Below are 12,720 nucleotides of genomic sequence, written 5' to 3'. Positions count from 1 at the left end.
AATAAGTAGACTGATTTGGAAACTGTTGGGGTGGAGGATGATCTACCAGGCACAGGTCACAGTGGTCAGGTTTCTGGTGCAGAGTCTGGCCCTTTGGCTCAGAAGGGAAGGGGAGAGAGGAGGAGAGCTATAGTGATTGAGGATTTAGTAGTTAAGTGAACAGATAGGAAGTTCTGTGAACAAGATCGAGACTCCTGAATGGCATGTTGCCTCCCAAGAGCCAAGGTCAGGATGTCTTTGATCGAATCCACAACATTCTCAAATGGGAGGGTGAGCAGCCAGATGTCATGGTCCACATTGGTCCCAATGACATAGATAGGAGTAGGGATGAGGTCCTGAAGAGGGAATATAGGGAGTTCGGAAAGAAGCTGAAAAGCAGGACCTCAAAGATGGTAATCTTGGAATTGCTGCCTGTGCCACACACCAGTGAGGGTAGGAATAGGAAGTTGTGGCAGATGAATGCATGGGTGCAGGGCGGGGGTTCAAATTTGTGGATCATTTGGATCTCTTCGGGGAAGGTGGGACCTGTATTAAAAGGACAGGCTGCACCCAGAGTAGAGGGGGACCAATATTTTGGTGGGCAGGTTCGCTAGAGGTTTTGGGAAGAGTTTAAATTGGCTTGGCATGGGGGTGGGAATCGGTGTGAGTGCAAAGATTAGAGCAGAAGGTGGAAAGGATGATGCAATGTGTTGTGGATTTGTGAGGAAGGACAGGCAGGTGAGGAAGCAGAAATGTAGTCATTTGGAGGGTTTGAAATGTGTATATTTCAATGCAAGGAGTATCAGGAAAAAAAGATGAACTGAGAGCATGGATCGGTACACGAAATTCCAATGTTGTGGCTGTTTCAGAGACTTGGCTGGCAGAAGGACAGGATTGGCTGATGCAGGTACCAGGGTTTAGGTGTTTTAAAAAGAACAGGATGAGAAGTGGGGTGGGGGGGGGGGTAGGGGAGGTGGTTTGGTTAGTATCACAGCTATAGAAAGGGAGGACACTGCCAAGAGAGTGTCTACTGTGTCAGTGGTAGATGGAAGTGAGAAATAGGAAGGGAGCAATTACTGTACTGGGAGTTGCCTTAGGCCCCCAAATAGCCCTGGTGACACCAAGGAACAGGTAGATAAGCAGATTTTGGAATGGTGTAGAAATTACAGGGTTGTTGTCATGGGAGACTTCAACATCCCAAATATTTACTAGTGCCTCCTTACTGCAAGAGGGGTAGGTGTGTCCAAGAAATATTTCTTGACGCAGTATGTGGACAAGCTGACTAGAGGAGAGGCCACTCTGGATCTAGTACTGGGTAATGAACCTGGTCAGGTGACAGACCTCTTGGTGGGGAAGCATTTCGGTGATGGTGACCACGTTCCTGAGCTTTAGCATAGCCACGGACAAGGCTAAAAGCAGACAGAATGGGGAAGTGTTTAATTGGGGAAGGGCTAATTACAATGGCATGAGGGAGAGTAAATTGGGAAGAGATGTTTTCGGGAGATAGCGCAGAAGTAATGTGGAGGATGTTTAGGAACCACTTACATGGATTTTTTGGTAGGTTTGTCCCACTGAGTCAGGGAAAAGATAGTAGGAAAGGGTAACAGTGGTTACTTAAGGGGTGAGACAGCTCGTTGAGAGGAAGAAGAAAACATACACAAGGTTGAGGAAGCAAAAGACAGGAAAGGCTCATGAAAATTATATGATAGCCAGGAAAGAACAAGAAAGGACTAAGGAGAGCTCGAAGGGGGCACGAGAAGGCCTTGGCATATAGGATTAAGGAGAACCCCAAGGCATTCTATGCGTAGGGGAAGAACAGAAGGATGACGAGAGTGAAGGCAGAGTTGCTCAAGGATAGAGGTCAGAATAGAACAGGATTGTGTGCTGGATCCATGGAGCCTTGGCTGTATGGATTCAGAATTGGCTTGCCTGTAGAAAGCAGAGAGTAGTAGTGGACAGAAGATATACTGCTTGGAGGTCAGTGACAAGTGGAATTTTGCAAGGATTTGTTCTGGAACCCCTGAAGGATGGGTCATTAAATTAACAGATGATATGCAGGTTGGAGGTGTTGTGGATATTCCTGAAAGTTGTCGTGGCTTACAAAAGGATATAGACAGGATGCAGAGTTGAGCGGAAAAGTGGCAGATGGAGTTCAATCCGGATAAATCTGAGGTGATGCATTTTGGAAAGTCAAACCTGAAGGTTGAGTACAGGGTTAATGGAAGAAATACTCAACAGTGTGCAAGAACAGAGGGACCTTGTGGTGCAAATCCACACATCTCTCAAGGTTGCCACACAGTTGTTGATAAAACCATTACAGTATATATTAAAAAAGCTGCCGAACAATTAAACGCCTGGAGAGGATGGACTCCCAATAGAATTCTATAAAACATTTAAAGAGTTATTAATTCCTCCTCTCCTGGAAGTAATGAACCAAATAGAAGAAACACAAAACTTGCCAGATTCATGTAAAACAGCAATAATTACCAAAGACGGGGAAGGATCCACTAACACCAGCATCAAATAGACCAATATCTCTACTTAATTCAGATTATAAGATAATAGCAAAACTATTAGCAAGCAGATTGGCCAACTGTACCAAAAATAGTAACTGGATTTATTAAGAAAAGACGAACAGCGGATAATATCTGTAAGTTCATTAATTTAATCCATGCAGTTCAAGGAAATTAGATACCAACAGTGGCTGTTGCTTTAGACGCAGAAAAAGCCTTTGACAGGGTAGAATGGAATTATTTATTCAAAGTATTACAGAGGTTCAACCTACCAGAAAAATATATCAATTGGATTAAAGCATTATATAAGGGACCATTGGCGAAGGTGACAGTAAATGGATATGTATGAACCAATTTAAATTAAGTAGGTCAACTAGGCAGGGATGTCCACTATCTCCCTCACTCTTCGCTTTAGCAATAGAACCATTGGCAGAACTGATAAGAACAGAAAATAAAAGAGATAAAAATAAAGGAGAAAGAGTATAAAATCAGTTTATTTACAGATGACATCATAGTATACTTAACAGAACCAGAAATATCAATAAAAGAACTACATAAGAAATTGAAGGTATATGGTGAAATATTGGGGTACAAGACAACGCAAATGTAAGTGAAGCGATGCCAATGAATAATGCGGATTACACAGAATTTAAAAAAGATTCACCATTTAAATGGGAAACACAAGCAATCTGATACCTAGGTATTAGATTAGATAAAAATTTAGGCCACCTATACAAATTAAATTATCAGCCATTAATGAAGAAATTACAGGTTGACTTTGAACATTGGAAAGAATTGCCACTAACATTGATAGGGAGGGTTGAATGTCTTCCCAAGGATACAATACCTATTTCAATCGTTACCAATTCCCTTAACAGAGAAATTCTTCAATGAACTAAAAAGAATAATAAGGAAATTCTTATGGAAAGGGGGGAAACCGAGGATAGCGTTAGATAAATTAACAGAGTGGTACAAACAAGGTGGTTTGTAGCTACTAAACTTTAAAAATTATTATAGAGCAGCACAATTAAGATATTTATCAGATTTTTATCAGACAAAGGAAAAACCAGATTGGACTAAGATAGAGCTAGATAAAATAGGGGAGAAGGTACCAGAACATATACTTTATAAGTGGGATGAAAAACTGGTGCAATATAAAAGTTCACCAGTACTGCATCATTTACTCAACATATGGAAGAAGATTCACTTAGAAAGGAAAAAAAACAAATTACCAACTACTAAAATTATTATTTTTTTTAATTTTTAAATTTTTCACACTATGAACCATATTAACCAAAATACACACAAGCATTTACCTCTTGAATATACACAGTGTAATTTTCTCCCCTTTCCCCCCCTCCCCTCTCTCCTTCCAACCCCCTCCCTACCCACTAAACGTTCAACATATACAATACAATAAACCCATTAAACAATGTCATCACACAATGAAAATAAACAAGAAATTGTGTCATCTACTTTTACACACTGGGTCAGTTCATTTCATCTTCTTCTCATTCTATCATTTTAGGGGGGTGGAGGTCCACGATAGGCCCTCTCTGTTGTGTTCCATGTACGTTTCCCAAATTTGTTCGAATACTGTGACTTTATTTTTTAAATTATATGTTATTTTTTCCAATGCAATACATTTCATTTCCATGTACCATTGCCATACTCTTAGGCTCTCTTCCGACTTCCAGATTGACATTATACATTTTTTTGCTACAGCTAAGGCTGTCGTAATAAATCTTTTTTGTGCTTCATCCAATTTGAGGCCTAATTCTTTACTGAGAAGAAAGATCTCTGGATTTTTTGGTATGTTGCTTTTTGTGATTTTATTTAATATCTGATTTAGATTTCCCAAAACTTTTCCACTTTCTCACATGCCCAAATTGCATGTACTGTTGTTCCCGTTTCCTTCTTACAGCGAAAGCTTCTATCTGATACTGTTGGGTCCCATTTATTTAACTTTTGGGGCATGATATATAGCCTGTGTAACCAATTATATTGTATCATGTGTAACCTTGTGTTTATTGTATTTCTCATAGTTTCAGAGCATAGCTTTTCCCATTTTTCATTTTTCATCTTTATGTTTAGATCTTGTTGGATGTGGAAGCTATGGAGAGGGTGCAGAGGAGATTTACCAGGATGTTGTCTGGATTGGAAAATATGTCTTTGATTTCAGATTTATTTTCAGAGTACATACATGAGATCACACGTAACCCTAAGATACATTTTCCTGCAGACGAGACAGAATTAGCACTGGTAATGCAAAAAAATTGTACAGAATGTATACGTAAACCAATAAAGAAATGCAAACAGATACAGAATTGTAAGCAAACTGCAATACAGAGAGAATTTTAAAAAATCAATAAAATTCCAAAATAAGGGTTCTTAAATGAGTCCCTGATTGAGTTTGTCATTGAGGAGTCTGATGGCAGATGGGTAGCAGCTGTTCCTGATCCTGATGGTGTGAGTCTTGTGACATCTAGACCTCTTTCCTGATGGCAGCAGCGAGAACAGAGCATGTGCTGGGTGGTGTGGATCCTTGACGATACTGCTGCTCTCCAAAGTCGGCGTTCCCTGTAGATGTTCTCAGTGGTGGGAAGGGTTTTGCCTGTGATGTTCCTGTGCTCTGTCCACCACCTTTCGGAGGGCTTTATGCTCAGGAGTATTGGTGTCCGCAGACCAGACTGTGATGCAGCTAATCAGTACACTTCCCACCACACATCTGTTGAAATTTTCCATAGTTTCCAATGTCATACCAAACCTCCTCAAACTCCTGAGGAAGTAGAGACATTTGAGTGTTGGGTGCAGGAAAGATCCTCTGAGATAGTGACTCCGAAATCACTGGATTTCCCTTCCTGAAGTCAGCAGTCAGCTCCTTGGTTTTGGTGACATTGAGTGCAAGGTTGTTGTTGGTGGTCCACCATTCAGCCAAGTTTTCAGCCTCCCTCCATCACATTTTTTATATGCAACTCACTCTAGTGATATTGTCGGCAAATTTGTAGATTGAGTTGTCGTACCGAGCTACACAGTCATAGGTGTAAAGTGAGTAGAGCAGGGGGCTAAGAACACAACCCTGTGGTGCTCTGGTACTGATGGAGATTGTGGAGGAGATGTTCTTACCAATCCTCACTGATTGTGGCCTGGAGGTGATGAAATCCAAGCTCCAGTGACACAGTGGGGTGTTGAATCTCAGCACTTGGAATTTGCTGATCAGTTTTGAGGGGATGATCGTGTTAAATGCCAAACTGTAGTCAATAAAGAACATCCTAATGAATGCATCTTTGCTCTCTAGGTTTGTGTTGAGCCAGTAAAATGGCATCTGCATAGACCTGTTGCTATGATGGGCAAATTGGAACGGATCCATGTTGTCGCTCAGACAGGAGCTGATATCCTTCAACAGTAGCCTTTCAAAGCACTTCATCACTGTTGATGTAAGTGCTGCTGGTCGATAGTCATTAAGACAGGTTACTATGCTCTTGGACATCGGTACGATTGACACCTATTTGAAATAGGTGGATATCACACTCTGCCAAAGTGAGATGTTGAAGATATCCATGAATATGGTAAGTTGGTCAGCACGGATTTTTAATACTTGGCCGGATACGTGGCTGGATATTCTGCCCTTATGAGACAAACTTATCAGGGCAAGGGGTTTTCTCTTTGGAGCAAAGAAGGATGAGGGGTGATTTAATAGAGGTCTACAAGTTTATGAGAGGCGTAGATAAGGTAGACAGCCAGCAACTTTTTCTCAGGGCAACAGGAGCAAACACAAGGGAGGAAGCTTTTGGGGAGACTTCAGAGGTAAGATTTTTACACTGAGAGTTATGGGTCCCTGGAATGCATTGCCAGGTTGGTGGTGGACTCTTAAGTGCATGGATGAAAGAAAAATAAAGGAAGAGTTTTGGTTTTATTTCGGTATATGTAAGTCAACACAACATCATGGGCTGAAGGGCCTGTACTGTGCTGTAATGTTCTAGGTGTTATGTCTGACCTCTTGCTCCACAACTGTTGCTTTTTCTGAATACTTCTGATCAGATATTCACAAGGTGACTAAAGAGTTGAATGGTATGTATGTATGTTTACTGAGATTGCATTCCTTGGTGAAATATGTTTTGTAACTTGCAGCTTTGACATTACAAAAACTATTTTCTATTTTTTTCCTTCAAAATGCAGCCAGTCACGAGCTGAGATCACGAATACTGGTGAGTGATCAGTGGCCACTGTTAAAAGACTTCTTGTACCCTGTTTGAAAGGGTGGTGCGTTCGCTGCTGAGAGTCTTTGCAAGGAGCTGTGGTTCCCCTGAGTCTTTGAGAGAGCGACCTTGGGTCTCATGGAACTACTGATCTGCAGGGAGGTGGTGGAATGGGAGGGGATCGGTAAAGATAGGATCAAGTGACTTTCACTACATGTCCAACCCTAAATATACACCTGCCTCTTCCCTCTACCGCACTACCATGATGTGCATATTATGACAGTCTGATTTAGAATTGCTCATCTTTTCCACAGGTAATTAAAGCTGCCGAGGACTCTGCTGCTCAATACATGAATTTTATGAATGTTATCTTTGCAGCGCAGAAGCAGGTAGAGTATTTTACCCAGGAGTTGACAGTCCTTGAGCTACTTTCTGAAATACAACTCGCTGTTGTCCAATGAGCAGCGCCGTTTGTGCACAGTGAACACTGACAAATGGCATGTTGATGACGACCAGAACATTTGCTCTTTTGTGTTAATGTTTGAAGAATATTTGTTGGTCAGGAAAATGAAGGTGGTACTACTGGAGCTGCTATAACGGGCTGCTGGTGTGGAGGCGGGAGAGTGAGAAATGGAGACACAGTGCTGCTCCAAAGGGTTCAACCACTCGGTTCTATTGCCGTACAGGCTTTAAACAGCCTGTTAATATACTGACGGTGCTTTTAACTAAAATCCTTCACCCTTATTTCTGTGCTCAAGATGATGGTGCCTGTGCTCGGCAGTGGTCATGAGTGGTTGCAGACTCTGGGAAGCAGCAATCCAGTGCAGGGTTGCAGAAATGGGAAGAATAATCCCCCCCCTCCCCCACCCCGAGAAAGAAAAGCAGAGGAGACGACTCTATAGGATGGTGACCATGGCAGCGGACCAATGAGAGGCTCAGCAGCTAAGGGACCCACATGGAAAAGAAGGGCTCCCAAAGGGCCTCAAACACTGAAGTTTTCCTGATTGTGTCGGAGGTTTGGATCTGGAGCTCTGGTTGCCGATGGATTGAACAGGAGTCTGGGCGTGGGTGCACCGGAGGTGAATCCGCGGACCCTCAGTGACTCTGCCGGATGACACTGATGGTGACTCTTTATCTGCTTTACGGCAGGCAGAAGGCAATTTCATGTAATATATGTTCTGTACTCATAAATAACAATGAAAATAGCTTCTGCAGGGGACAACATCTTGATGAAGGGTTCTGACTCAATCCGTGGACTGTTCTTTTATTCCCATTGATGCTCTTTGACCCACTGAGTTCCTCCAGCAGATGTCTTTTGCATAGATTCTGTGCTTCCTTGAATACTATCTTGGAATCCTTTATGTCTGTGGGAGAGGGCAGAGAGCGCAATTAATCAAGGACACCACTGCATACCCTCAAATCACCACCTTCTGACTCCAAAACGAGTCTGACTGAGTCATTCATGCCTCCGATAACAAATATAAATCTCTCGGTGGAAAATTGGACCCCCCTCGGTGCTGACTATGCTTGGTGAAGCAGAAGGAAGTTGTCACAGTGAAGCTCAGATGATTTATGAGGGTGTTTGTCTGTAGGATAGTACAGTTAAAAAGGTGCCTGTGGACCCAGCACTTATGGGGATTGTTGATAAAAAGGGAAAGGTTCCATTATTGTCACATAATACGACATTTAGAATGTAACATACATGAAATTCTTTAACTTTGTCTACCATAAAAAAGACAGTCGCCACTTTGTTCAATGCCCCAAACTGAAACGCAACACCAGCGAGGAATGAACTCGTGACCCCTGGTTTACAAAACCAGTGCTCTAACAACTTTAAACTTTCATATTTCCTACCAGTTTATTTTCATAATTTTTTTGCTGGTTGCTTGAATTCCAGATAACAGGGAATTTACTGTACCATGCTGCTCTGTAGATTTGCTCAATGGTCTTGAAAGGGAGGTTGGCAAGCTTCATTTGGAGGCTCCTCTTGTGCAGTTGGAATTTTATCCATCAATAGATTCTGTTGCTTTTATTTTGTTGCAAACCACTAGTTTGTTCCTCTGAGATACTAAAAAGCTCCAGTAAACAGTGTGGATCCTGTGACTGCTTGTCCCAGATCCCAAGGACACACAGAGCAGTTCTGTCCATCATTGCATAAAACAACTGTTGATTCTGATTTCTACAAATGCCCTGCATTTCTGCAGGATCTGTTCAGATGATGTCCCATTGAGTCTAAAACACTGGCTCAACACTGAAGTAATGCTCTCTCTTGAATTAGTAGCCGATGACAGCATTTATTGCCTGCAGAGTTAAACAGGATGCTGGGATTGTAATGGAATACTTAAAATTGCTGGAGAACTCAGCAGGTCACGTATCATCGATAAGAAGTAAAAAGTCACCACTGATACAAAAGCTCAGGCCCCAGATCAGTTACTATTTCTGGTCATGCAATGAAACAGAAATGTAATATTACACGTAATTGCAGAAGGCAGTCAAAGAGTCACTGTTAGCATTGCCTGTCGCCCCTTACAGTCAGAGAAAGAGAAACATAAGAGACTCTTCAGAGATTCTGAGTGTCTGTTGATTTGCCTGCAGCACTCCCGCATCCTCTGCTGCGAGCACAAGCCTCCAGTTCTGTTCAGACCATTGGCAACCTGAGCCCAGATCCAAACCTCCGACACGATGAGGAAGCCTTCAACACCCAGGAGCCCTCCTTGCCCTCAGCACTGTCATGAATCCCAGTTCCGCTACCAGGTTCCCATGGGTCAGTCTCCAGCAGTCCATAATCTGGTGTGAGTACTTTGACCTCAAGTCGCCAGCAGCCTGCAAGAGTTCCTCGCCTGCATTTCATCAACAGCCCGCAGCCTCCAAGCCCCTTGCTGGTCTGCTGCCATCTTCACCGTCCTTGGGAGTCATCTCCTCTGCCTCTCCTCCTCAATGGGGAGTGTTCTCCCCGTTACTGATGGCCTGCTACTCCCCCAGAATCTGCATCCCCTCATGGCCACTGCAGAACAGGGGCGCTGCCACATTAGGCCTAGATCCCACGGTTGCAGGATTTTAAATAAACTACCGTCAGCTCCTTTAACAGGCCGTTTAAAGCCCGAACAGAGCTGTCGGCAGTAGAACTGGGTGGTAGGACCTGGTTGGGGGGGGGGGGGGGGGTGGTGGGATTGCGTTGTCTCCACTCCCAACTCTCCCCAGATTTGCTCCAGTGGCCATCCTGCTGCTACAGCACTGCCATTTCTCATTCTCCCTGCATGACCTGCTTATTTATTACCCTTGAGAGTGGAGGTGACTGCGTTCCTTCTGTAGAGGCTGCTCTCACAGTGCTGTTGAAGAGGGAGTTTTTGCTTCATTGCAGGAACAACAATACTGAGTCTGGGGGCTTGACTGGGAATCAGCATTGGTGTTCCTTTGCAGCTTGTTGTCTTAGACATTCATACTGGTCGAAGTAGTGGGTTTGGAAAATGCTGTCAAAGAATCTATAGCAATTATGTTGTGCATTGGAACCATAGATCATTGTAGCACAGGAAACAGGCCCTTCAGCCCTTCTAGTCTGTGCCAAACTATTCTTCTGCCTCGCCCCACTGACCTGCACTCAATCCATTTCCCTCCAAACCTCTCCCATCTAAGTACCTATCCAAATTTTTCTTCAATGTTAGAATTGAGCCCGGATTCACCACTTCAGCTGGCAGCTTGTTCCACACGCCCACCACTCTCTGTGAAGAAGTTCTCCCTAAACTTCTCCCCTTTCACCTTAAACCCAAGTCATCTGGTTTGTATCTCACCTAACCTCAGTGGAAAAAGCCTACTTGCATTTACACTGTCAATACACCTCAAAATTATGTATATTTCTATCAGATCTCTCCTCATTCTTCTACACTCTGGATAGAAGCGTAGAAGAATGAGGTTCTCCTAACCTGTTTAACCTTTCCCTGTAACTCAGTTCCTGAAGTCCCAGCAACATCCTTGTGAATCTTCTCTGCACTCTTTCAATCTTATTGAAAGCTTTTCTGTAGTTAGGTGAACAAAACTGCACACAATACTCTAAATCTGGTCTCACCAATGTCTGATACAACTGTATCATAACATCCCAACTCCTGTACTCAATACTTTGATTTATGCAGGCCATTATGCCAAAAGCTCTCTTCACAACCCTATCTACCTGTGATGCTACTTTCAGGGATTTATGCATCTGAATTCCCAGATCCCTCTGTTTTACCACATCCCTCAGTGCCCTACCATTCACCATGTATGTCCTACCTTGGATTGTCCTTCCAAAATGCAACACCTCACACTTGTCTGCATTAAATTCCATCTTTCAGCCCATTTTTCCAGCTGGTCCTGATCCCTCTGCAAGTTTTGAAAACCTTCTTTGCTGTCCACAACACCTCCAATCTTAGTGTCATCTGCAAACTTGCTGATCCAATTCACCACGTTATCATCCAGATCATTGATTTAGATGACAAACAACAATGGTCCCAGCACCAACTCCTGAGGCCTCTCATCACTAGTCACAGGCCTCCAGTCTCAGAAGCAATCATCCACCAGCACTCTCTGGCTTCTTCCATAAAGCCAATGATTAATCCATTCTGGTGCCAGAGATGGGGAAACAATGTTTACAGCCATGCATAGTTGAAGAATTTTGTAATATAAACATCAGATTATTTTTCTTTCAGAATATTCTGATTGACGCTTGTGTTTTGGACTCTGAATCTGGACTCCTGCAACAAGTAAGGAGACATTGGGCCAAGACTGAGACTTGTCTGCTACCCACTTTATTAGACTGCACCTTGCAAAGATACCATTCCTGGTACACAAGCAATGTTCTGAGTGGCCACCATTTTGTTCAGGTGGATTTTGGTTCAACCAGTCATCGTGTTCATCATGTGTTGCTGCTCTAGTCAGCGGCTTGTTTTTCAAAGGTTAATGCAGCTGCTGATGTCTCTGGGGTTTCCTGATTCTGGAGCTCTGCAGGTGTTGGATTCCTGCTTTTGTTGCCACAGCTGAAATGATCCTTTGGCTCAGAAGCATGTCTGAATCCCCTTTCCCTGAATTTAGACTTCCCCATCTCGGAAGTCCAATGCTGGCAGTGCTGGGTCTAGTAGGTCTGGTTCCCTTCCTCTCCTCTGTTCCATCAAGATGGGGGCTGAGACCTGTCGTTCTTTCTGCGCTAATCAATCTGAGGTTCGGTAATCGGGGTACGGTCAGTTTTATTGGGCTTCTTTTGTCTGCAGGCTGCGGATATCACCGGAGGATTATATTTGAAGATACCACAGCTACTGGCCCTCACACAGTATTTGTTGGTAAGGTGAATACTTCAAGCATTGTTTGCTATAGCCTTGTGTTTACTGGACTCCACTGGATGTTGGGGAGTGCAGAGAGCGGGCAGAAGTGGATAGGACGGGGATACGGTGAGGAGGTTTGGCAGGGGAGGGGATGCAGAGTCTACAGATTGGAGGGGGTGGACAGTTGCTGGTGTGCATTTGTACACAGATAGCAGCTCTCCGCCTTAGGACCCTACAGAGATTCCTGTATGTTCTTTCTTCGATGTGACAGTTGCCTTCATGAGGGCACATGGCTACTGCCGGCAGGCGTCCGCCGTGCTGCTCTGCAGGGATTGCCCATCTATTACTGAGACCTGCTGAGAGTCTGGAACATGGTTTCCTCCGGCTGGGACCCTGCTCCACCAGCAGAATTGCTCGTTTGACCCAGGCTCCGGGTTTTCATCTGGGAAGGTGTCCGCACAATCTGAGCCATCTCTCATCAACATCCACTGTGCCATTCTGAGGAGTAGGGAGGAAGTTCCTTTACAGGTTACTGCTCCACACTTTCTACTTTCTTGCCCTCATACCTGGCGGTCGGTGTTGCCATCTGACAATCAGGGGGGTCCACAGTGGCTATTGCTCTATGCAGGGACCTGGCCCTTGTATATTGGGGACCTGAGGTGGAGAGTGCTGCACCGAGCAGTGCCGTGTAACCGATTCCAGTTCACCGACACCTGTCACTTCTGCGGCCGGGAAGAGACT

At 43.9% G+C, this 12,720-nt stretch overlaps 1 protein-coding gene across 4 annotated transcripts in view; it reads left to right on the top strand.

Moving 5' to 3' along the window:
* Positions 1-12,720, top strand: part of gtf2h3 (general transcription factor IIH, polypeptide 3) — a 42,903-nt gene that overhangs the window by 24,444 nt on the left and 5,739 nt on the right. For all 4 annotated transcript variants that reach the window (XM_069933496.1, XM_069933498.1, XM_069933499.1 and 1 more), the window contains 5 exons: positions 6,534-6,563; positions 6,672-6,700; positions 7,006-7,080; positions 11,371-11,424; positions 11,929-11,997. In XM_069933496.1, coding sequence (XP_069789597.1) covers positions 6,534-6,563; positions 6,672-6,700; positions 7,006-7,080; positions 11,371-11,424; positions 11,929-11,997 — 257 coding nt within the window. The remainder of the gene's footprint in view (positions 1-6,533; positions 6,564-6,671; positions 6,701-7,005; positions 7,081-11,370; positions 11,425-11,928; positions 11,998-12,720) is intronic.

The sequence above is a fragment of the Narcine bancroftii genome, chromosome 4 (genome assembly GCF_036971445.1).
Source record: "Narcine bancroftii isolate sNarBan1 chromosome 4, sNarBan1.hap1, whole genome shotgun sequence".
Lineage (NCBI taxonomy): Eukaryota > Metazoa > Chordata > Chondrichthyes > Torpediniformes > Narcinidae > Narcine > Narcine bancroftii.
The sequence above is the reverse complement of the archived record's forward strand: the minus strand, read 5'-3'. Positions and strand labels throughout refer to the sequence as shown.